At 49.8% G+C, this 25,393-nt stretch overlaps 1 protein-coding gene across 7 annotated transcripts in view; it reads right to left on the reverse strand.

Moving 5' to 3' along the window:
* The window catches only part of Arhgap22 (Rho GTPase activating protein 22), a 160,295-nt gene that overhangs the window by 110,212 nt on the left and 24,690 nt on the right, over positions 1 to 25,393 (reverse strand). For 3 of the 7 annotated variants that reach the window (XM_087210571.1, XM_087210569.1, XM_087210570.1), the window contains exon 3: positions 4,513 to 4,712. In XM_087210571.1, the coding sequence (XP_087066697.1) occupies positions 4,513 to 4,712 (200 nt within the window). Of the gene's footprint in view, positions 1 to 4,512; positions 4,713 to 16,685; positions 17,027 to 22,700; positions 23,059 to 25,393 lie in introns of those variants that run through there. The other 4 variants (XM_013069164.3, XM_087210568.1, XM_087210572.1 and 1 more) reach the window with 3 other exon arrangements.

Below are 25,393 nucleotides of genomic sequence, written 5' to 3' on the forward strand. Positions count from 1 at the left end.
GACATAGATCTCTTGCAAATAGGAAGGGAGCCAAGAGATGGAGGGAAAGGAAAAGGGCATAAAAAGAATTAAGCTGTGTTATGTACATGCACCAACTCCCCACGATGAATAAAGTCATTATGTACTGCAAACACATACTAATGAAACTGAAAATTACAAAGAAAGTAAATCTGTTATCCCTACCTGTGAGCTTCAATCTGAATTTTGATTTTCTCGCTGACTAGGAAGGAAACATGTAACATGTGTGCATTTGGGTTCCACACACCTAGCCCTTGGTTTCTCTTGCATACACCCCCTTCCTGGATATCATTTTGTTCGTAATTCTGTCTATTTTTCTTTTATTCTATTGTCAGTGAATGTACCCTATGATTTCATTTTTTGAAAGATATTTGCTTTGGGGGAGAAAAAGAGAGGTGTCGTGCTGTGACTCAGTCGTAGCGTACTTGCTTAGCATGTGTAAGGCCCTGGGGTTGATCCTTAGCCTAGCAAAGCAGCTCCTTTCAAAACTAACAAAACTAACAAGGGATGGGGGTTGAGTATCTGTACATTCTTCAAAGCTGTGTCATTAGAAGCATAAAAGCTCATGGCTGCTGTTTTCTCAGCAGATTGTTATCTTTCTGAAGAGCTATAGTTCTGCATCATTTTTGGTTAGAATCACCTTGAATCCTATTTTATTGGATGTTGCTCAGTCTGCTTTCTTTTTGCTCACATTAACTGGTCTATCCCTTGTTCATTCCTGGCTTTTCAACAGTTTTGTCTCTTTTCCCCTCTTATTTACATCCAATCTTTTAAGAAATAGATAACTCATTTTTTTTTTTGGTGGTACCGGAGATCGAACTCAGGACTTCGCGCTTGCCAGGCGGCACAGCACTAATGAGCTACATCCCTGGCCCAACTCTTTTTTTCTTTTGTACTAGGGTCTGAACCCAGGGCTTTCACACTGAGCTACATACCCAGCCCTTTTGTTTTTTATTTTTATTTTGTTTTGTTTTTTATTTTGAGTCTGGCTAATTGCTAAGATCCCCAGGCTGAGCTCAAACTTGCAATCCTTCTGCCTCAGCTTCCTGAAGGACTGGCATTACAAGGGTGCACTGCCACATCTAGACCACATTTGTTATGACAGCTACGCTTGCCATCTTCTCTGTTTGTTTTCTCTTTGCATTTCTCTCTTGTTTTTTAATTCTCCCCCCCCCCGCCTTTTTTTTTTTTTTTTTACCATTTGTTGGGTTGATCACATTCAATTTGTTACATTTTTTGCAGTCTTACGTTTTGGAAGTTATACTTCCCATTTTAATTCTGAGCCAAGAAACCCACAAGGACTGAGATGATTAAAGTGAGCCTTTGAGCCAGGCCAGGCTAATCAGCAAAGCACTTGGTGGGGTGGTGGGAGTTCCCATGGCTGGAGCAAACATTTTGCGCAGAAGCTAAAGCTACTAAGATGACAAATCGTGGGATCTTTAATATGAAACCATCTGCTGGAAACATAAGGACAAGTTCTGGGGGACACAGGGGGAAGAGGTCATGCTTTTAGATCTTTTTTTCTTTTCTTTTTGTTGTGGTACCGGGGATCAGACTCAGGACCTTGCACTTGCCAGGCAGGCGTGGTGCTGCTGAGCTACATCCTCGGCCCATGGTTTCAGATCTTTATGTCTGCACTTGTGCCAGCCACTTCTGCGTGTGACTGTACTCTCTGCCAGGCCTGATCCCATGACCCCTGTGAGAGAGACGGAGAAAAGCAAAAGCTTTGGTCTAGAACAAGGGACGTGGGGTAAGTGATGCTTATGACTTCCAGGTCTGGGCAGCGTCATGGCCGCCGGCTGTCCCTCTTCCTGACAGTGACAGCAGCTGCTGCGGCTGTCTGACCGGAAGGCTCTGACCGCCAGGCCATGCTGTCACTGGGACAGTGAGCAGGGCATATTTTTCCAGGAAGCAGACACTGAGAATTAGTCTATTACATGGAGTTCATGCAATTAAGTAGAAATTTGTGGGGGCACTTGTGCCAGCAGTTTGTGATATACTGTGGAGGCTGAATGAGTCCAGTTGAAGCCATTGTTGCTTTGAGATTGGGAACTGGGGCAAGGGGCTGCCTCTGGAGTACCACTCTGCAGGCGGAGGGGGTCTTGGGGGGCCTAACGTCACCCCAGGCTTTGGCAGTGCCATCCAGGCCTGAAGGATTCCAAGACTAGCCTGCTGGGCGAGGCCTGCTCCTTTCCCAGATCAACGTGCCCTTGGGCTGCCAATGCCTGGGGTGGGTCTGAGGGCTGCAGCTGCCCCAGGCACAGCTCTGAAAGGCTGGGGATCCTTGCGGTTTTGGTCACGGGCATCAGAGTGACCTATCACCAGTCAGCCCAGAAAGCCAAGCCATGGATGAAGGGCCAAAGAGGCCACAAGGAAAACGATGTGGATTTGGAGGCACAGGCAGGGCCGGGGGCCTCGGGAGCTCAGGTCAAGCACCCAGTGTGTTCGACTAGCCCTCAGTTATGTGCAAATTATGCAATTTAATTTCCAGCATGTAGCTGATATTGTCTCGTTTTACAAATAAAACCTAAAGTTAAAAAAATTAATTTTAGCATCCCAAGTCATACGTACAGGTAGCTTGTGAGATGTAATTTTGACACATTCAAATCTATCAGGTTCCAAAGCTCCTATCTCTCCCTCTTACTGATCTGGGCATGGTTTTTCTTTTTCAGGAGGCAGGACTGGACAAGATCAGGGTTTCCCAGTCTTCTTAAGATCCACTTTAATCTTCTTAATCTTAGGTTCAATCACATGATTTTTGTTCTGTCCATCTTTCATGTATGCTATTATTTATTTGAAAGTTTTCCTTGATTTATTAATTTGTATTGTGGCAAAATCTATATAACACAAAGTTTGAACCCAGGGCCTATGCACTGAGCTATATCTCCAGCCCTCGTTATTTTGAGACAGGATCTCACTAAATCCTTAAATTCCCCAGGCTGGGCTTGAATTTTTGATCCTCCTGCCTCAGCCTCCCAGAGTGCTGGGATGACAGGTTTACACCACTGTGCCCAGCTCACCACACTATCCATTTTTTAAGTGTATAGTTTGGTTCAGTACCATTAGGCCCACTCATACTGCAATGTAACACTGTTTTGTTTTGTTTTTTTTTGGTACCGGGGATCGAACTCAGGTCCTTGTGCTTGCTCAGCAGGCGGTGAAACCACTGAGCTAAATCCCCTGCCCCTAAATCTGGTTTTGAAAGCAGATATACTTTAGAAAGGCAAGCCGGATAGGACCACTGTGAGCAGAAACCTGAATCACTTCCCATAAACAGGGGCAACCACTGGAATAAATACCACAAAGGCAGAGTTATTAACTCTCGTGATTCCAGCTCCCACTGCAGGCTGTGAAATAGGCCTGTTCCCTCCAACCAAACCTGTTTTTCTCTTAAAGGGAGGACAGAAAGTATTGGGGAAGAGCAAAGACTCGCTCATCCACAGCAACACTCCATCCATGGCATACTCAGCAAGATGAAAGGAGTCAGAGAGCCACTTTCTCACTGTGAACTTGGCCTCCTTCTGTCCCTCACCCAGAAGCCTCTGAATCTCTCCCAGCCCTGCACTGTGGGAGCTGCTGGGATGTGCACAGATGTGACCTCTGACCAGGAGCACCTTTTGGAACATGCCCTTTAATGTACCTTAAGGGATGAGAGCAGACGTCCCTTGCCATCTGCAGGAATCGGTCCTGGGACCCCTGTGAGTACCAAGGTCCATGGCTGCTCAAGTCCCTTATATAAAATGGTGCAGCACTTGCTTCTAACCTCCTGGATACTTTCTGTCATCCCTAATCGTTTATAATACCTGGTGGGTTTATAAACAAAGTTAGACTATGTTGCTTAAGGGAGAATGACAAGAAAACAGTCTGCCCACATTCACTAGTGATACAATATTTCTTCTTAAATACTTTTGATCCAAAGTGGTTGAATCTACGGATGCCAGACCCCTGTTCCCTGTCTCAAGGAAGAGGTTGCCCTATTCCCTCAGCCCCGATGTCTTGGATGGTAGCAAGCAGAGCTCTTGGTCACAGTGTCACACAGTCCAGCTGTGATGGGTCCTCCAGCGGTGGAGGACACTAAGTGGTGAACTCAGCAGTTTGGGTGGAAAGGGCAGACACCCTGTGCCCCTGAGGGAGGTCCCCAGCACTGCAAGCCAGAGGCACTGGACACAAGGCTCCAAGTCAGCCTGTGAGGTTAGATTTGTCCTGTACCCAGTTTCCTGGGTGATGGGAGTAAGGAAATGGTCTGGAAAGGACATGGGGGAGTGGGGAGCGCTATCCTTAAACTGAGTGAGCCCTCCATCCAAGTCACAGAAACAGTCTCCTCACAGGAGCTGTGGATGTGTTTCCGTATAATAAGCTGTGATGCCAGGATCTTGGGGGATAAGAACAAAACGTGGGTGCTGAGGTCTCTGTGCCTCCCCCCACCAGGGCATAGTGAACCTTCCCTTGAGCCCTGGCATGACACCCATGGGACACAGGACAGGCACTCTTCACCTGGGGCTTGGTCTCATCTTTGTCCTTGTAGTAGAACAGCTGATCCCCGCACAACACGAACCAGCGCTGCTGCCAGTTCTTCATGATGCCCCGCTGCTTCCGAAGCCAGCCGGCCTTCAGCACTGGGCCCGGCCTACGGAGGCCCAGCGGCTGCCTGGTGCCCCGGGTCTGCTCTGCCATCACCAGGCTCTTGGAGCGGGCTGGAAATGAGAACACGCACTGTGAGACTGGCATGCCCGTGGCCAGTCCCCACCCTGTTCTGGCATCCCAGCCGCCCTGGCACCTAGTCTTGGGAGCCTGGGCCAGCAGTATGTGAGCACACTGGACCCCTGACCCCTGAGTAGCACCAGCCCATAGTTACCACCTGGGGGAGGTGGACCACCTATGGCATCATGCTTCTGCTGTCCCCAGGGTCCCAAGTTCTTGCATTCTCCAGGTTTACTCATCCATGCCCCCAGGCATGCATGTAACCTTCCAGGGAAGCCCCTCCTCGGGAGGAGTCAAACTCCACCACCTCCCTGCAGCTTCCCTGGTTCCATCCTGCCTCAGCGACGTGGTGTGATTTGCTGGTGGCTCCCTGGCAGAGTCAAGAGGTCTTGTGCTATCTCAGGGCCTTCTGAGTGCCCTTGAGCCCAGCTGGGTCCCTTATCCCCCACTGACTGCACTGGCCAGCACTCTGCAATGGAGCACTGCCCACCACAAGTCACTTTGATGACTGAATTCTCATCCCCTCCATTCCACCCGTCCTCATGCATCTGTCTCCTCCATCCCCAAGGACGTTCTTCTCCTCTTGTGTCAGTATTAGGATGCTGCTGCTATGGTCAACTAGGCGAGGCCACCCTGGACTTTGGAGCAACAATTTTGAGTCAAAATGCCATCAGACTTGGAGTTCTTAGAGCACAGATCCTGGCTGCTGATTGGAATGTATGGCCCCTTTTGCCATACCTGTGAGTCTGTGTGCATGCATGTGTGTGTGTGTGCAGGTACAAGCTCTTTCCTTTTTAAAGTGACTGAAGTTCTCCAAGCTTGCCTGCACCCCACCCACTCTGTCCTTCTAGATGGATGTTTCTTCCATCTCCTCTCCCATTTGATCCTTGGCTTTGAGCTTCTACACATCCTTCAAGTTCTGATCCAAAATGATAGGTAACTATGGCGGTGATGACTGTGGGAAAATGGAAATGGTGCAGTGAACATCTCTGTGTGGAATTTGTTCCTGGGAGCCGCTGCCTACAGTGAGCTCCCTGGGCAGAAGGGGTGAACCTTTCTTTTCTTTTTCTTTTTTTTGGCACTGGGGATCAAACTTGGGACCTTGCGCTTTTGAGGCAGGTGCCGGAACCACTGAGCTAAATCCCTGGCCCAAGGGTGAATCTTTCTATTGTCACTGGCTCTGTAGGTGCCGCTGTAAGCTGCCCTCCAAAAACGGCATGTCACCCACACTTTCTCCATCGCCACCTACACAGAGTAACATAATTTGAATCTTTCCACCCTGTAATTTAGCAGGGGTTCCTGCTCACCTTGTTTCTGGGTTAATCACATGCCTTTGCACAGGCAGTTGTTCTGTGTGAGACTTCTGCTGGCTCCTTCTGCTCACTGAACACGCTGCCCTAAGTGGGAGGAGTGGCTGGAGATCTAAAGATCCCTGGGGCTCCCTGAACCTCTTCCCCTCACCGAAAGCCTTGCTCTCCCCCAAAATCTTTCCACAGCCCTGGAAAGGTAGCCATTCATGTCCAGTGTCCAGCATCTCTGCCCCATCAGCTCTGTAGCCTTGCCAGGGCGGACAGGAACTTAGAGGTGAGCCTTGCCTGTGGGGCAGGGCGGGGTTGTGCCTGATGGGACCCAATGGCATGAGGAGGCTTTCTGCCCTTCCCCTGACTCTATTCCTCCCTGATCTCGAGCTGGCCAGGGCGGTGCAGGGCTGGATTCTGCCCACACTGGCAGATCTTTCTCCAAGGCTGGGGATTATGTCAGGCCCTGGAGACATGGAAATGATGTACATGACAAGAACAGGAAACTATGAGGGAGAGGGAACTGATGAGGTATGTTCCTTTGCTTATGAGCTTTCTTCTCTTGGCATCCATTTGCTCATCTCTTAAACTCCTTTAGTGGGTTTGGAATCAATGGTAAAATTAAGTTGCCAGTGCCTGGCTTCTGATTCTTTAACTGCCCATGATTTCCAACTTGAAATTTCTAACTTGGATGCAGAAGACGGCTTGGAGGGAGGATTCTCCCTGTGGGCCCAAGCCTCCACACCTACTCTCAAATTCTTTCCCCTCTTCACAGGCAATCTGCAAAGCCTCTTTAGAACTTCTGACCCTCATAGATGTTTGCTTAGCCCTCTCTGGGCTCCTCATGAGGGATCAAAGCCATGGAACATTCCAGGCCACATGCATGGTTCTGGTCTTCTGTTGCAGCATGGTCTGTTGCAGCTGGCTCATCCCACCAGCAACACACCTGCTTGTCCTGCAGCCCCACAGCATTCTGTGCAGTGTGGGCGAGTGCATAGGAAGAGCTCAATGGCATCTCAGGGATTCATCAGCTTGGCCTGACTCTCCAGAGAGCAGCTGAGCCCTCAGGCTGGAACTGGTTGGTGTCTGGAGATGCCTTCTTCCAGGTGTGGTTGCCCCAGGAAGGTTGAGCTCTCTGGCACAGGACCAAAGCCTAGCAACTTGTGTGATAACCAGCTGAGTGTCTGACCACCTGACTGGCCTATAGGTCCCTCAACCCGGTAGACAAAGCCTCAGAGCCTGGACTGCCCCCACCCCCACTACTGCCCCCAAATGCAGGAAGCAGGAAGCCAATTCATGGGGAAAGGGTGCGCTGTCCCCCAGTGGGGGGCTACAGCTAGCCTGAAGAATGGCAGATACCTGATCTCTTCTGCACCTGTGGGTCTCCACTGGCCCTGCACCCTCTCCTCTGTGCCCCTCTTTTCCAGGCTTTTGGCTAGCTGCACAGACTTCTCCCTAGAAGCTCTGTCACATGGTATTGGAATAACCACCGCTCCTGTCCACAGCATTTCCTTTAATCAATTTCTTTGCTTCTGTAAATATGTAACCCAGGTTTTAAGCCGCATGGTCTGACAAGCCAATGCTGCAGTACAAAGTGGGGTTGGGGAGATGTCTGGGGAACAGGTCCAGAGCCAACCCGCAATCCAGGAGGGGAAACATGCCCTTGCCCACCTAGCATGACATTCACTGATTCATTGATTGATTCATTCATTCATTCACTCCAAACCCTCCAGGTGCAGTGCACAATCCTGGGCTGATGTCCTCTGAGGCACTCTCAGACTGGAAGGAAATAAACCCCCGACCACAGCCACAGAGAAATGAAAGGACCACAGGCTACATGGGGTAGATGAAGGGTGCAGATGCTGGAACAGAGGTGCAGAGCTTTCCTCGACAACCTCTGCAGAGGTCCTGAAGGATGACTAGAGGGTCCACCTCAGGGCAGGGGGGCACAGGAGGGAGGAATGAGTATGGCACCTCCACCCGTAGGCCCACATTAGCCTGGTGCCAGGCAGATGCAGCCACCCTCTTGCTGACTGGCCTGCACTGACAGGGCAGGCCGTGCACCTGCCTCGCCCCCAGGGCCACCAGACCCTGGCTTTTCGAGAGCTGTCCCCTCGAGAGAGCGTGCTGATCAAATCCAGCACCTAGCTTTGGCAGTCATCTTCTCCTACTGGAATCTCGTCTTCCCTCTGCTCTGTGGAGCCCACCTGCTCACTTCCACAGCTGTCTCTCGCTGTTTTTACTGGCTGTGACTTCCCTGTCCTCCCCCGAGGTCTGGCTGTTTTGGGTTGTCCCAGCAGCCCTTGCTTCCATTGTTGTCTAAGATCCTGACCTTTATAGGGAAACCTTTTACAGGTGCACCCTAGGGATTGGTCCTGGCTCCTGGGTCTCTCCCAGACCTGCTCTGTCTCCACTCTCATTCAGTGCTCTGCTGTCTACCAGTACAGATAGATGTATGTAGAGATGCTTGAGCTGTGCTGGCAGATCCTTCCTTGAAAGCTCTCACTCAGTTAGTTTCCAAAGCTGAAGGCCCTCTGCACTCTCTGTCTCTTTCACTTCCCTTGCTGAGCTGATGCAAACCTACCCTCCTCTTCTGGGCTGGTTATGATTCCCACCTCCCGCCCTCCTCAGGATTCTCCCAAGTAGCCATATCGCTGCCCAGGAAATGCTCTGTCTGAACAACTGCATTTACTCCTGGCATTTTCTCTGTTCACAGGCAGCCTGTTGACCCTGCCCAAGTTGCAGCAGTTGCCCAAGGCCACACCAGAGGTCAGAGGTACAGCCTGCTTAGGAATCTGAGTTTGCTTTATTTTTGTTTTGTTTTTGGTACAGGGGATCAAACTCCAGACCTTGCGCTTTCGAGGCAGGTGGTGGAACCACTGAGCTAAATCCCCAGCCCATGAGTTTGCTTTATTCCAAGAAGGACTTGAGCACATCACCTTTCATGACACTGCCACTATTTCTAAACACAGGCTTAATAACCTTGGTAATTTCTCCAAAGTAGTTATGGTATTGAGAGTAAATCTACCCCTCTCCAGCCTGGCAGTCACCATGATTTCACAGAGTAGCACCATGCAGTGTAACCAGGAGCCTCCCAGCTGGACAGCTGGATGAGGTAAAAGCTGCAGGGGAGTCTGCTTGTCACAGGCACCTGGGCTGCGAGACACCCCATCTCCACACTTGCACATGCACATGTATGTGGGCTGTGAGATACTCTATCTCTATACCTGCTCATACACCTGGGAATCAGAGACACCTCATCTCCATACATGCACATGCACCTGTCCTGAGAGACACTCCACAAAGCCTAGGCTCTGTGCCTGCCATGCCCTCCCTGGGTATTAGCAGGGATAACTCTAGTCTTAACCCTTACCCCTTTACTATCCTCAAATGCCATTTCTCAGTGTCCCTGCCCTCAGAGGACATTCTGAGGACAATGTATCCCTCCCCGTTCCTGCTCCTCTTTCCTGCTTTAACACTTATAGTCATACCTGGGATTGTCCAGGACCCCCTTTGAGTACCATAATCCATGAATGCCCAAATCTCTTACCTAAAATGGACACGGTATTTGTGTATAATCTATGCATACCCTCACATACACTTTAATCATCTCTAGATTGTTTACAATATCTAATTCGATGCAAATGTTATCTAAGTAGTTGTTGTATTGCATTTCTTAGGATATAATGGTGAGAAAAATGTCTGTACCCATTCAGTACAGATGCAACAGATTTTAAAATATTTTCCATCTGCACTTGGTTCTTTATGAGAATGTGGATTGTGCAAGTACAAGGAACAGCTCTACTTACATTCTACCACAAAAGTAGAAGACATACCCTGCAGAATATGTGCAATATAAAAGCCATACAAAGGGGGAAGAGAAACACCTACACCAAAGCAAAGACATCATGATGTGTTTTTGACAGGCACAGGTAATAGTATAGAGGAGTGGTGAAAAAACCTATGGCATGGATGCCACAGCCAGCTGTTTGTTTACACTGAAAGCTCTAAAGGGTTTGCCATCACTGATACAGAGTAAGGCCGGCCAAAAACATGCCCCACCCATAACAGAGGATGAGCTTGTGAAGAGAGGTTGGTACTGTAACACTGCATTTATAAAGGGGATGAATTTTGCTTCTGTAAGTTACAGTGAAATATTTTACGTAAAAGAGCTCTTTTGGAATGGAGCTGGCTTCCCTTAGGAGATCTAAAATAGCAATTAAGAAACCACTGATTTTGCAAATGTTTAGGAGTCTTTGTCTGTGACAAGCACCAGGCAAGTTCTGGACCACAATAAGGAGCTAGAAAGACACCTTGGCCTCTGTCCACCTGTCACTCCCAGGCTGTGGGAGTGGCTACTATCACACCCTATCAGAACACAAGGAGCAGCCATGCTGGGGTGAAACCTGGCCTTGGCCCATGTGGCCCTGCCAGGGACCGAGACCAGGGGCTGCAAACAAGCACACAGGTGCTTCTATAGCTGAGCCCTGCTGGTGCCCCTGGTCCCCTCTATCCTACTGAGGGGCTCCAGGTTGCCGAGGGATAGCTCACATGGGGCAGCAACAGGAGCATCTGGTTGCTACTGTGCTTAGAGACTGCTCAGAGAACACATGGCAGACACCTCAAAAGCTCCCTGGTCTATGGGCCCCACGCCTTCCACTGGGCTTTACGTGACTCAGGCCCCCTGGTAGGTCTCAGAATGGCTGACTGGTCTCTTGGAAGACCACCCTGGGCTACTGGAGCCTGTTTTGCCTCCCTCAACTCCTGCTGGGCAGACTGGGTACACCTAGGGGTTTATGTCCTCTCTGCTGTAACCACTGGCTGAGCACAGTTCCCTTGGGGTTCAGGCTGCACCTCCTTGGGCTTGGGTTTGTACATGGCTTGGGCGCAGCTCTCCTGTCTCCACTAGCGTCCCTTGTGGGCACTGCTGTAAACCACCTCATATGAATCCTCATCTCAGGGTCTGCCCACATTTGGTCATTTTCAGGACCTTCTGATCGAGCTCCAGGAGCTGGGCCCTCCAGCAGCTGTCCTGGGCCAGGCTCCCTTGGGCCAGTACCCTGTAGGGTGTTTGTGTTTCTGCAGCCCCAGTCTAGAGTACAGAGAAGAGGCTGCCAGAGAGCTGGATGCAATTGATTTATAAACATCAATGGGATTTTAAAGTGGGCTGGGGAAACAGCAAGATGGATCTCAGGGCTGAACAGATTTAAAGGGTAAGTATTCAGGCTGAAAGATTGATTGAGAAGAGAGGCTGAGGTAATGGAAGGGGCACTCCGGAGGGGCCAGTCAGGATGGCTTCATAAAGCTAATGCGATTTGCAGCCAAGGTCCCGGCTGGGGTCCTGCCTGACCTGGGAATTCGGTCTGAGTGGCTGGTGGGTGATTCATGATGCAATGACTCCGAAGTGCTCCCTGCTTTTTATTTTTTAAATTTTTTTGACTTGTTACTTAGCATTCATCCTGGGCTAAGTTTGGCCCTCTGTTCTTCTTGAGCTTCCCCAGTCCCATCTGAGGGGGGTCAAGGGCAGACAGCCTCCTGAGGGAGCAGTCTCCCTTCAGCACTAGGAGGACCTCTGACAGGAAGGTGCACAACCTACCAGCTGCCCAACAAAAATATTAATTTTTAAAATGGCAGTGAGATAGCCTAGAAAATTTGGAAACTTTTCATAATGATTATTTTAATGATTTAAAGAATCAATGTGCAAGCGCTCATTCTTAGAAGTTGTTCTTATTGGCTTTCTCTGCCTCTGGGCTCAGCTGGCTAGTCCTTGGCAAGAGGCTGGGGAGGCCAGTGACACCCAATGCTTGTTCCTTACTCCTGAGCCAGTGCACCCCAGGTGCAGCTGCTTCTTGTGCTCATTTATCTGGTCATTGGGTGTATGGGCTTCTCGTGTGCCCACCTTCGGGCACCCTGGACATGGCTGAAAGGCCAAGTCTCCCATAGAAAGGCAGTGGGATGCGCAGGGGCAGCAGCAAGGAGGCTGGGGTGGAGGAGGGGTGGCTGGGGCTGGAGAAGGTAGGGAGGCCCAGGCTAAAGAGTGAAAGGCTAGGAGGAGAGGGCAAGCTTAGCAACGAACAGGAAGGCCTGACAGAGTGAGTGGGTGCTCAGCTCCACCTTCCTCTCACCCACACCCCAAACCCACCTGCGTCTCTCCAAAGCTACCCCTTCCCCCATGTGGGCCATGCGGGCTGCCACTGCATCTGCCTTTCTTCCTCCCTGTACTACTGTACTGGCCTGACTCACTCTGGAAGCTCAACTGCAGTTGCTTCCTGTGTAGGAAGACCCTTTTGGAAGGTTCTCAGAGCAGAGTGATTGCCTTCTGTTCCTCACCTACACCAGTGCCCTGGCTGGACATGGCTTCCTGTGCAGTACTGATTTTGAGCTTTGTGGAACCAGAGGGGGCTTGTTTCATGTTCGAATCCTGAGAATGGTGCCTTGCACCTCTCCATTAATGCTTGTGAATGAATGAATGAACACGAGACAGGATGGATCAAACCCAAGATCCCGAACCTCTGTAAATGGTCTTGGTTTGGAAGAAATAGGTTCCCAGAGTTTCTCCTGTCCACAGCCTGTTTACCCACAATAGCAAAGTCAAGGACAGGAGATCATGGATTCTGTGCCTGTGATCAAAGGAGCGGCTGCAAGAAATCAGAAACATGGGACCGTTTGCAACTTTTGCCAGCTTGGTGGTTAGTGTGGAGAGAATGTGGGGTCTCAGAGGAGGAGCACAGGTGAGATTCAGTGCCCTGAAGCCCCTTAGCCTCATGGTTCCCACCCATAAAGGGGGCAAACATCAATCCCGCTCATTTCCTGGACTGTGGAGAGGATGGAGGAGTGCACAGTGCATGGGTAAAAGGGGAGTGCAAGGGAGCAGCTGCTGGCACTGTGTCCCTTTCAGCTAGCCACACCCTGTAGCCTCACCCTCATCTGGACCTATCTGCCAGCTGCTGGCCTAGGACCCCTCCATGCCTGCTGCTTCCCCTCCTGTTCTGTCGGCCATTCACCAAAAGCCTGGAATGGGTGAGTCAATGCAATTCAATATCAATTAGAAATTTTGCTTTCTGCCCTCCTACAAGCCATTAGCTTGGATCAGTGCAGCCTCCACCCCTGGTTAAGTAACTGCTGAGGCTGCTGAAGACTTAGCAGTCAGGACAGGGGCCCGAGCTGCCTAAGGCAGGGGGGTCACAGCAGCCTCTGGCCCAGCGCTGATTCAGATCAGGTCTATTCTGCAAATAAGGTGTCTGGTCCTGCCATCATGGGATACGGTCAAGGCCACTGCCTGGGCCCCTGGCCCAGGCTGGAGCTCCCCTAGCCCAGTGTCTGGCAGGGCCTGTGTCCCAATATCCAGGATGTGCTGGACACTGCTGTCCTCCAAGGGGAGAGGACTCAGCTTCCCATTAGTAGTTGGAGGGCAGATGAGGGAGGGGCTGGAGCCTGTGGTGACCCCCTTGCCCACTCTGTGGACAGCACAAGGGGACACCACTGCTCCCAGGAGCACATGCTGAGGGCCACTCCCTGAAGCCCCAGTCACTGCCCAACTCCCTGTTTAAGCTCCACCAAGGTGTGGGCCAGCCCAATCTGTGCCAGGGCACTGTGTGCACCTGTTGTTTCTTATACTGTGGCTACCGTCACGGCTCCCAGGCTCGTGCCTCTGGCCCACCTGAGTAGCCACACACCTTTGCTGGCACCCCTGGGATGCTGCCTCCCCAGGACATCTGCCTCTCTGAGTCCAGTCTAATCCTGACTCCACTGCCCTTCTGACTGGCTTGCTCTCAGCCAGTCCCTTTTGGGCCCACACACCTGACTTCCAGGACAGAGCAGGGGCCCTGATCTTGCCTTTCCCTTTGGCCCTGCACCAGTGGTAAGCACTGTGATTCCTGCTGTGGACAGTTATGGGTTAGACACATTTCGATGGCCTGGCATCCTTGTGGCAGTTGCTCAGTGACACTGTCAGCTCCACTGGCCTCTGTCCAGGGCTGTCCTTGAGGGAAGGCTTCCGGGCCCTCAGAGTCCTGTGTTTCAGCCATCACTGATTGTATCACTGCTGCAATTGTGAGCATTTCACTTAAACTATTCCTCTTCCATTCTCTGTCTTGTTTTCTAGGGTTGGTGACAAGATTAAAATGAGATGTTTGCGTATAAATCAAAAGTCTGCACACATACAGCATGTTCTAATACTCATCAGAGATAGTCTCACTTTCCTCCCTTCCTTAAGGAGAAAGTGGAAGGACCCACTGTGGACATAATGTGTGAATAGTGGGGGAGTCACACCCATGGTTCCATTTATATGAGATTTGAGAGTAGGCAAAACCACTCAGTGCTAATGGAAATCAGAAGAGCCTCGTCCTAGGAAGACATAGGAGGGAACTTTCTGCAGATAAGGGAATGCTCAAGATACTGGTCTTGATGTGGTCACTTAGGATTTGTGTATTTTACTATGTCCAAGACTGAGAGTCTTCCAAGACCCCCCTGGATGGCTGAAACGATCAGTGTACTGGGCCCTGTAGAAACTGTTTTTTCTCATGTGTATACAATATACCTAGGATAAAGTCAAGAACTTTCACCTTTTCACCTAATGGAAGTACTTCATAGCTTCTCTTTAGCAGAGCTGAATCGGGCAGCAGCACTGCCTTTGTATTTTGGGGCCATTATTAAGAAAAATAAGTGTTGATTAACCTAAACCCAGATCCAAGATACCATGACCGGTTTTTTGTTAAGGTGGCTGCTGAGCGCATAATGAGTTGGTACCAGATACAGCATGGCAACCTGGGCAAATGGTGGTTCACGTCCTGGGTGGGACACAGTGAGATGTTGCAAGACTGTATCATGCTACTCAGAATGGTGCACAATTTAAAACTTACGAATTCTAAATATTTGAATTTTTTCATTTAATATTTTTGAACCATAGTCAACCGATGGTAACTGAAACCACAGATAAAGGGAGACTATCTATGTAAATTATGCCTCAATAAGAACAAATGAAAAATTTTAGAAATAAACAATGAAAACCCTACAGTAAACCTTATTTAAAAATCAATGTGCCACAGTTTGTAATAGCTAAAGCTTGGAAACAGCCCAAGTGCCCATCAACTGGAAACTGAATAAAGAAGATGTGGTTTTTTTTTTTTTTTTAATAAAAAGGAGTATTACTCAGCCATAAAGAACAAGAAACTAGAGACATTTATAGCTAAATGGATGCATATTAGGCGATACTCTTAAGTGAAATAAACAGGACACACATGTGTAAATACCAAATAGTTTCTCTAGTATGAGAAACTGAAAGTGTAAATAAGGATTAAAATGATTAAAATGAATAATTGATAATTTGAAATAGGAAGAAAAGGTCCAAAGGGGTAGGGTAAGTGGGAAGGGAATGGGAAAGGAAAGAAGGGAAAGGAAAATTATGAGAAAAGGAAAAAATGGAAACAAAGTCTTTGTAAACAGGGAAGGGTGGAGGGGGTGAAGGGAGCACAGGGAATGGGGAAAAAATAAGAACCAAGATACATCATGTACAGGTACAAGCACCCAGTGATAAATGTAAATGAACTGTATACCTAAAATGTACCAATAAAAGAATTTAAGCAAAAAAAAAAAAAATCAATGTGCCAGATGCTTTGAGGCCTCTGTTATTCAAAGATCCCCAAATTGGGAATTTTTATCCCCAAGCCACACCATTCACAGCTGGGTGATTGGAGGGGCTGTGAACCCCAAAAACCATCCCTTACACTGGAAGGCTCTGAGTCACCCTGTCAGCTTGGTGATGCAGGTGGCCTCCTAGCTCTGCTTCCTCAACCTTACCTCCAATGTCCTACAAGCCCTGGGGCCAAACAACTGTCTCTAGCCCTTTGCTTCCAACTCCACCCAGAAGCAGCCACATCTTACAGTCATGTGCCACATAACGATGTTTGGGCCACTGAGGGACCCATAGAGACAGTGGTCCCATAAGATTACAACAGAGCTGAAGAATTCCATCACCAAGTGATGGCATAACTGTCATGAGACCATGTTATAGCGCTTTGCTCACCTGCATTGGCTGACACTGGTGCAAACACACCTGTTCTGCTGCCATTGGGTAAAAGCACTGGACATCATACTTGATGATGAGAGCAAAAAACTGTCACTGGTTTATGTATTTAACAGAATGTTCTTTTAAAGATTATTTTACAGTGTTCTCCTTCTATTTATTAAAAGAGAGTCTTAACTGTAAATCAGCCTCCTGCAGGTCCCTCCAGAGGGATTCCTGAAAAAGGCACTGATGTCATGGAGGTGACAGATCTATGGTGTCACTGCCCCTCAGACCTTCCAGTGGGAGGCTGTGGAGGTGCAGGATGGCAACAGTGATGATCTGGACCCTGTATAGGCCCAGGCTCATGTGCATGTTTGTGTCTTACTTTGCAGCAAAAAGCTCAAAGAGTAAAAAAAAAAATTAAAAATAGAAAAATGTTATAGGATAAGGATATAAAGAAAATACTTTTATTCACCTGTACGGTGTATTTATATTTTAAGCTAAGTACTATAATGAAAGAGTCAGAGTAAAGAAAATTGAAAATTTTGTGAAGTGAAAGAGTTACAGAAAGAAGTATTTCTCATAAATGTAGTGTGCAGTGTTGTCAAGTCTGTAGCAATGCATGGTCATGGGTGAGGCCTGCACACCCATTTGCTACTCACCTCCAGACCACTAGGGGCAGGTTCGAGGCTGCAGTCTTCTTTATCTTGTGTTTTAGTTATCCTTTCCTGTGTTCAGACACACAAATGCTCATGAGTGTGCTGTGACACCTCTGTATTCAGGTTGGCAGCCAGGGAACAACACTACACCAGATGGCCTGGGGGTGTGGTCCACTACACCAGCTAAGCTTGTGACATTGGAACAGTGACAAAATCACCTAATAACACAGTGAGAGCTAGGTTTTTTTTGTTTTTTTGGTGTTTACCTCCACATTTCTAAATAGTATGCACTCACTGCCAGTTTTTAATTTTTCCCTTTTAGCTGCTATCTGGTGACTTCTTACTATGGAAAAAGACTTTGGTTTTCACTCCCCTATTCCTACTGCAATAAGCTCTCACCCCACCTTTGCCAATATAATTATATTGTAATTGTGGTTATATTGATATAAAGAATTCCCATTATTAGTACAGTGTAATTGTGAGTCTCACTTGAGCAATGGGTATACAATTACCATCTTCCCTTGCATGTATCAACCTTTGTTTTTCCTGGAGTTTGCCTTGCTTTTATATTTGCTTAGTTTTCTAGTAGATATCAGTTATCCAACCTTAAACACTCCATCAGTTGCTTACATCAAATCTCCATGTGTTAAGAGACCATGGGCACCATATTATAAATATCATTGCATTTCATTATTTCAAGGGTCCATGGCTCATCTTTATGTAACCACAAAGAAATACATAAATACAATAAAAATGCTTGCAGCACTGAGGGTGCACAACAAATGTTGGTTTCCTTTCTCTTTTTTTGGTATCAGGGATCAAACTCAGGACCTTGTGCTTTCGAGGCAGGTGGTGGAACCACTGAGATAAATCCTCAGCCTGGTCTCCTTTCTGATGAGAAAAATCACAAGAAGCCCACTGAAAGCACTGTACCCCATTCAGAGCTCTCCCTAATCACAACACTGACCCAGCCTGCATACTCCTTGAGCTCCCATGACAATGACACTGTGGCCAGGGGTGCCACAACTGAGCTCATCAGCCTGCCCCATAGACGATTCATACAAAAGTTAAGGGCAAGCAACAGATTGGGGAAATATTTGCAGCATACAAATTTGTCAAAGGAAGGGCAGAATTTGCTAGGGATCTGGAGCAGTTAGAGCAGAGATAGTGCTCCAGCCTCCCCAGGCTAATGCTTTTCCTGCTTTTGAACTCTCCATTCATCTATCCATCCATCCATCCATCAGCCCATCCACGTATCCATCCATCATGCATCCAATTTTCCATTTAAACATATGTGTCAAGTGTCTACTAGGTGCCTGGCATTGAGGGTATAAAAATGTTCAAAACCAGAAATTGTCCCAGACCTCATTTAGTTCACAGTCCATTTGTATTAGTCACCTTTCCTTTGGTGGGACAAAATACCTGCCAGACACAAGTTAAAAGAGAAAAGGCTTATTTTGGCTCACAGTTTCAGAGTTTCAGTCTGTGACTGGATGGCTCCAAGGCAGAAACAACAAGGCAGAGGGAAGCTGCTTACCTCTTGGCAGCCAGGAAGCAGAGAGAGGGAGAAAGAGCTGAAGAAGAGATTACCCTCCAGAAGCAGCCCCTAGTGACCTACTTCTTCCAACTAAGTCCCACCTCCTTCCTCCTGAGAGTCCTCCCAACAGCTGTAAACTCAGGTTAGTGCCTTCAATACCAGAGTCTTTGAGGAACACTTAACGCTTAACCCATTACATCAGTGCAGGTGACAAATATTCTAAAAATCACCTTCAGAAGTGTACATCTACAATCTGAGAGAAATGCTATAGAGGAAAAGAGAGTATAGGGCAGGGGACCCAGCTTGGACTAGGGTTTGTGGGAAGACTGGTCTGGCTGTGATCCTTGAGCTGAAGGCTATAGGGGGAGTGGGGGTTTTGGAGTGCATGTGTGTGAGCTCAAGAAGAATTTCAGAGGGAAGCAGGGTGTGCAAAAGCCCTGTGGCAGGAGGGTCATGAAACTCCAAGGAACAGGGAGAAGACCAGTGTGGCAGAGCTTGAAGAGTGAGAGGTGCGGGAGATTCCGGAGGAGCTGAGCTATGAGTCAGGCTTATGTGCCAGAGTAAGCGTTAGCTTTTAACCCAAAGAGCAATGGGGAAGTGATTGACGGATCCTAGCTGAGCTGGAGGGGGATGTGTGACTGGGTTTACATGGGAAAAGATGGCTGTGGCTTTGGGGTGGAGAATGGATGGTGGGAGGGGGCAAGGTGGTATGGCAGTCCAGGTTCCAGCTGATGATGGCCTGGGCAGGATGTGACAGGTGGAGGAGCGGGGTGGGCGGAGCCTCCAGCTGACACCTCTTACACCTGTGGGATGAGGGAGGCCACAGCTACACACCTGGGTGCTGCTCCAAGCAAAACTCCACCAGGACTGAGGAAGGAATCAGGTCTATAAGAAGCAAGCCTTGTGACAGGGAACACTAGAGAGGGAGCAACCCGAGGGGCTAGGGTAGCAGCAGGGTCAAGAACTGGAGGCTCTGCCTGTGGCCTGGGGACATGGAAACAACCAACACCCAGATTTGCCCCTTAGCAGTACCTGATCCTAGCACTGTGAGGAACCAAGAGCCCCAGGGGCTCACAGGGCAAGCGTAGTGAGGACAGCAGGTGGAGGTCGCGGTGGGGGCAGCAGGCCAGGGTCTGGGCCAGACCTACCCTGTAAACCTACCAGTCACTCCCAGGATTTGGCTGGCATTTCCTGTCTTGGAAAATAAATAGCTATTCTCATGGTGTTGTGGAGTCCACAGACTTGCAACTTGCTCCACTCTGTACTTAATTATTTGATGGAGGTTTAATCAATGTATCTGATTTTTCTTCTGGGAATACTGGTAGGAACAGAGTGAGCTGTCTCTTCTGTTCCCACCCTGGGACTATGGCAGTGGGAATGTGGGTCAGCTGAGGACAAGCCTGGGGGACCTGGCAGGGAAACAGCTCCCCAGGGAGCCTTGTGGGGGCTGAGCAGGGCAGGGTCACGAGGCCATGCCTGCCTGGCTCTTGGGCACTACAGCTTGAGCTAGTGTGATCTCTGAACTCATGTGCTGGTTTGAACCGATTTCCTGAATGCAGTGGGAACTGCACTGGTGCCCTGAAAACTAAGCAAGCACACTGTTTGGGTTCCTGGACTGTGTGGAGCCACTTGAAGCTGGGTCAGGCACTTTCCCACTCTTCTGAGTTATTGTTGTCTTGTGCTGTGTGTGTGTGTGTGTGTGTGTGTGTGTGTGTGTGTGTGTTGACATTGGCCTTATCTGACCCCCCTCTGAACTCAGCCCAAGCAGGATAGTGGTCTGGACGGGATCTGTTCCCAGTGAAGCTCAGGTTGAATCTCCATGCATCTGTGCTGAGAAGTGGCAGGGCTTGTAAGAAGCAGTGAGCTCTCTGGCTCCCCTTTCCTGCCGGGATGCATGTAGTTTCCCAGAAAGCAGGCTGGTTATGGCAAGAGGGGTCAGGAAGTGAGCCCGAACCTCTGCTCAGCCTCTTCACAGACCTCCTCTCTTCTACCTTCACCAGAATCTAAAGATGTCAGCACCATGCTTTTGGGGTCCCAGAACAGGAAGCCAAAGAAACCTCTTTTCTTTTTAAACAACACAGTCTCAGGGGTTCTGTTGTAGCAACAGAAGGCAGAGCCAGAGTGTCCTATGCAGGTGATTATGTCATATGAGTGCTAAGGTTTTCCCCAGGAGGTTTTCAGTCTTGACATTTCCCCACTCCCGGAAGGAGACAAGGATGTCTTTCAGGGAGATGGCAGCCTCTCCCCGCTCACTCAGGGCTCGCCTCGGGGGAGAGAGGTCCCTGGGAAGCCCTGGTGTCAAGAGCCCATGAAAGCAGATTCCCGGCCAGACCCCAGAGACGCCTGAGCCTTCGGGCCAGGCCTGATTTGATGGCCTGTCCTCGAAAGCGCCTTGTCTTTCCCACGCAGCACGCACAGCTGCGCAAAGATGAGTCTACACCAAGTGTGGTCTGCAGTAGTCCTGACCAGATGTCGGCTGGGTACTGGGGCTGGATTTCCATAGCTGTCCCTTGCTGGTCATGTTGCTTTCGCTCTGCCTGATTCTTGGAAGGTTTAGACAGGGATGAATTCTGATGAGATTTCTTCTGTCTACCAGGGCCAATTTCTCTCGGTCCCCATTTCTCCAGAAATGCCCCGAGGGGGACTTAGTTCTTCCTGATGAAGCCACAGTCCTAGGCTAGTTCCTGGCTTGGTTCCAGCCCCAGGCTGTGCATACAGCCTCTTCCTGCCTGCAGCTTTCCTTGATCCTATGTGTCCTTGTCTCCCCCACCCCCATCCTCCCCTCCTGCCCACCCTGCTTCCTCCTCCTGAAGTCATCCCATCATCCCAGCCTGCACCTTGGAGCCACTCCATTCCCTGGATGCCTCCTGACACCCTGTGCTGGCAGCTGCATTTGTAACACATGCTCTTAGGACGCCTCTGCCTGTGGCTTAGCATCATACACTTTGGTGGGTAAGAGGTTATTTTATTAATGTCTGAAAAGCAGCGCTATAAACTTCATTTTGTCAAATGTCCAGCTAGATAATGTCATCCAGTAGAGGTTTTCTCTTGGCACTAGGCACTATGGTCATTAGGACCAGGTGACTTCCCAGTGGGGCTGTCTGTGCACTATGGCATATTCAGCAGTGGCCTTAGCCCCTACCTGCCATATGCCAGTAGCATCCTCAGTGGGAAAAGCCAAAAGTGCCTCCACACATTGCCAAATGTCCCCAGGATTGGGCACCAGGGAAGCCACTCCTGATTTCGAACCATGGACTTGAAATCACTGTTTGTAAGACATTTATGATGTCACAGGCAGGTCCCTTTTCTGAAGCACTGGTCTCTTTCTAGACCAGCACTATCCAATAAGAAAATACAAGGTATAATATGAGCCTCAAACAACTGTGAATGTTCTCAGTAACTACATTAAAAGCCAGTAAAAGGAAAAAAGGGTGAAATTAAATTTAATACTTGGCACAATATGTCTAAAATCTGTCATTTTGGCATGTAATTAATATAAAATAGTTACTAAGGAGATTTTTTATACTTTACATTCTTGTACTCAATCATCAAATCTGGTGTGAAGTTTTAGCCTGGGCATAGCCCAGGCAAGGTCCTCCTCTGCCCACTGGCTGGTGGGTGATAGCCTTGTCGCATTGCAACCCACAGTGGTGCTGATGGCCAGTGAGCAGGCAGGAAGGCTGGTCCCAAGCAGGAAAGTGAGGCCAGTGCTGCCTGTGGCATGCTGAGCAGATGGGTGCTCCCTGAGGCAGAAGGGTCCTGCCACAAACCCAGGGTGAGGCTGTTTCCAGTCACCCCTCTCTCCGGATGCCCCACCCATCTCCAAAGGCCTATCTTTGTGCTCACTGCTCACTGCTCACAGGGAGGTCTTCTAAAACACTGGCCACATTCTATTCTCCTAAAAAGACACGTTCTCATCTGAATTTGTCCTAGCAGGGAAGTCGCTGTCCAGGGAGATGTGGTATCCAGCCTATCCAGGCTCTAGGCCCCAGCCACTCCGTTCGCCCAGTCCTGGATTCTACAGATCCTATCTCTCCCTTGCCCATGAATCTGTGCCCCATCCCTACTCCAGGCTCAGCTGCAGTTTGCTGGGCGTTATTCTGGTAGAAAGGCTGACAAGCCCCTGCTGCTCCAGGCTCCTGAGCAAACTCCCAGGCTGCAGTGGGAGTCCCTCACTGGGCCGCGGTCTGGAGGAGCCAGGGCATCGCTCTCCTGGGTAAGGGCCATCTGTCTCTGCTGTGGGCCAATCCTGGGCATTTCTCTTTCAGTAAAGAAGCAAAGTTTCCCCAGTCTTCCCCTGGTCACCTAGAGCAACAGAGGGACGCTGGACACCGCGGAATGTCGGGGGACATCACCAACCCATAGCTGGCCATGGCAGTCTGGGCTCCACGTAGCCCAGGCGTCGCACATCCGTCACCAGCGTGCTCAAGGAGGTCCACAGTGGCCCCAGCACGCGCAGCGGAACGGAAAGTTGGACTCACCCCTGCGGGCCTGCCTGATCTTCGGGCTCAGCATGCTCCTGCAGCTGCGGGGCCGAGCGCGCGGGCCTGTCATCCACGTCCCTCTTCTCGCGCTGTCGCTGGGCCCTTCACGCCCCGCTAGTCCGCCCCCGGCCGCTGGAGTCGCCCTCGCGGCCCCTTGGCTCCCTCTCCTGGCTCCGGACAGACGGCTCGCCTCGGACTACGTAAATCTCGATGCATTATTTATTCATCCCAGGATTAATTCCTATCCTAGCGGACCATTAAAGCCACGGGGATCTTTGCTGATCAATCACCGGGTCAGGGCGGGCCCGGCCTGGAGGTCCCTGGGCTCCGCCCGGGCGCGCGCTCTGTCCACTGGGGGCGGGGCTCTGCAGGGCGGAGCGCCGAGAAGCTCGGAGAGTCTCTAAGGGAGAGGGGCGAGGACGGGCGGGCGTGGCCATGAGGGCGTGGCTGTGGGGGGCTAAGCCCGGAAGCGAGGGTGGGTGGGGCCTTGGATGGGGGGCAGCCAGAGCCCGGGGGATCTTCCCCAATAGTGAGTGGGTTCCAGGGGTCGCTGTGGTCCATGCGGGGATCTCCCATCCTGTTGTGCGCCAGCCTGTAGGTGGCCACCCAGAGGCTACTGGAAGTGCACAGATCTGGGGCTACTCAGCCCCGCTAGGAGAGCGCTTTCTGTGGGAAGTGCTGAGACTCCTGCAGGCCTAGACCCACAGGGCCAGCAGTGTTGGAAGGCAGGTGTTTTTTTAGAAGGAGCTGGTGGTGTCCAGAGGTCCAAATCCCGAGGGGCTCAGGCATAGGCTGAGGCCTGGGTAAGGGGGCAGCGCCGGTCTGGGCCTGCACACAGTGCGTCTCAGAGCATTCACTGGGCTAACGAAGAAGATGAGCAGACTACTAAGCACGCAGGCCTGTGATCCCTTCCCTGAGGGCCAGGATCCCACAGGGTCAGGCTGGGACCGAGGCCACCCAGGAGCACTGGGGAGGACACAGAGCTGGAACACCTAATGTTGACATCAGGGTCACAGGGCGAGCCCCGTGGCCTGTGACAAGGTCTTGAGCAATCAGGAAGCCTGTGTGAGTAATGCAGCCTGGCTGGTGCTCCATCCAAGTCCCAGGCAAGACGGGAGCTCGGCCGGCTCACCCTTGTTTTGGTTGAGAAACCACCTCCGGACCCCTTTCCTGTGCAGCTGTTTCCCCTGGTGACATTAAGTCACCATGCTCACCCGCTGGGCTCTTCTGGGGACCAGAGTTTGGAATGGACCAAACCACAGGCTCTGGGCTCACACCCAGCAGTCAAGCTGGGAAAGGGCTGGGGCCGGGGGAAGGGAATCCAGGAGCAGGGGCCACAGCAGCTCCTCCTTCCTCGCTGCCCTCAGACCTTGCACCCTGTTCCTCCCCCTGAAGGATCTGAGGGTCCAACTGGAAGGGATGTGAGAGCTGCAGAAGGAGGGACAGGAGCAGGGCTGACGGAATCTGTCCGACCCGATGACTTCCTGCAGAAACTTTTATTGGAAGGAGGAGCCCTTTCCTCTGGCTTCTAAGTGGTTCAGGCAGAGGAAGGAGGGAGGCTGAGAGCTGGCCCTCCTGTTGGACCCCATGCAGGCTGCCTTCCAGCTGTAGCCCTGGGTCTACCCTGCCCCCTCTCCTGCCTGGAATCCCTGGGCATTTCTCAAGGGCTGCTCTGGGGCAGGTGCTGAGAGGTGAGGTTGGCACTGGAGGACGGACTCTCTGGAAGGTGGACTGCCATCCACCAGCCACAGTTGGCCTGAAGCCAGGTGCCCTCACAACATGCTCTCCAGCCTCATGCCTGTCACCCTGCACTCTGGGAGGCTGAGACAGGAGGATCACAAGACACAACACAACAAATCAAAACTAAACAACAGGGTGAAGGTTTTCAGTTTTTGACCATTTAGTATGATGTTGGCTGTTGGTTTTTCATAGATAGCCTTAATCAGGTTAAGATAAAGACCTTCTATTCCAATTTTCTGTAGGGTTTTTATCATGAATCAAGTTGGATTTTGTCAAATGCCTTTTCTGCATCTATTGAGATGATCATATGGTTTTTGTCCTTGACTCTGTTAATATAGTGTATTACATTTATTGATTTACAGATGTTGAACCATCCTTGCATCCCTGGGATAAATCCAACTTGGTCAGGGTGTATGATCTTCTTGATGATCTTTTTTATTCTATTTGCCAGTATCTTGTTGAGGATTTTTGCATAAATATTCATTGGGTAGATTGGTCTGTAGTTCTCTTTTTGGGTTGTGTCTTTCCCTGGCTTTGGAATCAAAGTAATACTTGCTTCCAGGAATGAATTTGGAAGCCTTGCTTCCCTGGCAATTTCCTTGATGAGTTTAAAGAGTAATGGCAATAGTTCTTCTTTAAATGTCTTGTAGAATTCAGAAGTGAAACCATCAGGACCTGGGCTTTTCTTTGTTGGTAAAATTTTATTGCATTTTCAATTTCACTCATTGTAATTGGGGTGTTTAGAATTTCTATATCTTCTTCATTTAACTTTGGCAATTCATATGTATCTAGGAATCTATTTCTTCTGTGTTTTCTATTTTATTAGAGTACAGTTTCTTGAAGTAGGTATTAATGATGCTTTGGATTTCTGCTGGATCTGTTATGACCTCACCTTTTTCATTCTTGATTGCATGGATTTGAGCCTTTTCTTTCCTTTTTTTGATAAGGTT

The sequence above is a fragment of the Heterocephalus glaber genome, unplaced genomic scaffold, assembly GCF_053883595.1.
Source record: "Heterocephalus glaber isolate CG9 unplaced genomic scaffold, H.glaber_assembly_v1.0 deba00001150, whole genome shotgun sequence".
Lineage (NCBI taxonomy): Eukaryota > Metazoa > Chordata > Mammalia > Rodentia > Bathyergidae > Heterocephalus > Heterocephalus glaber.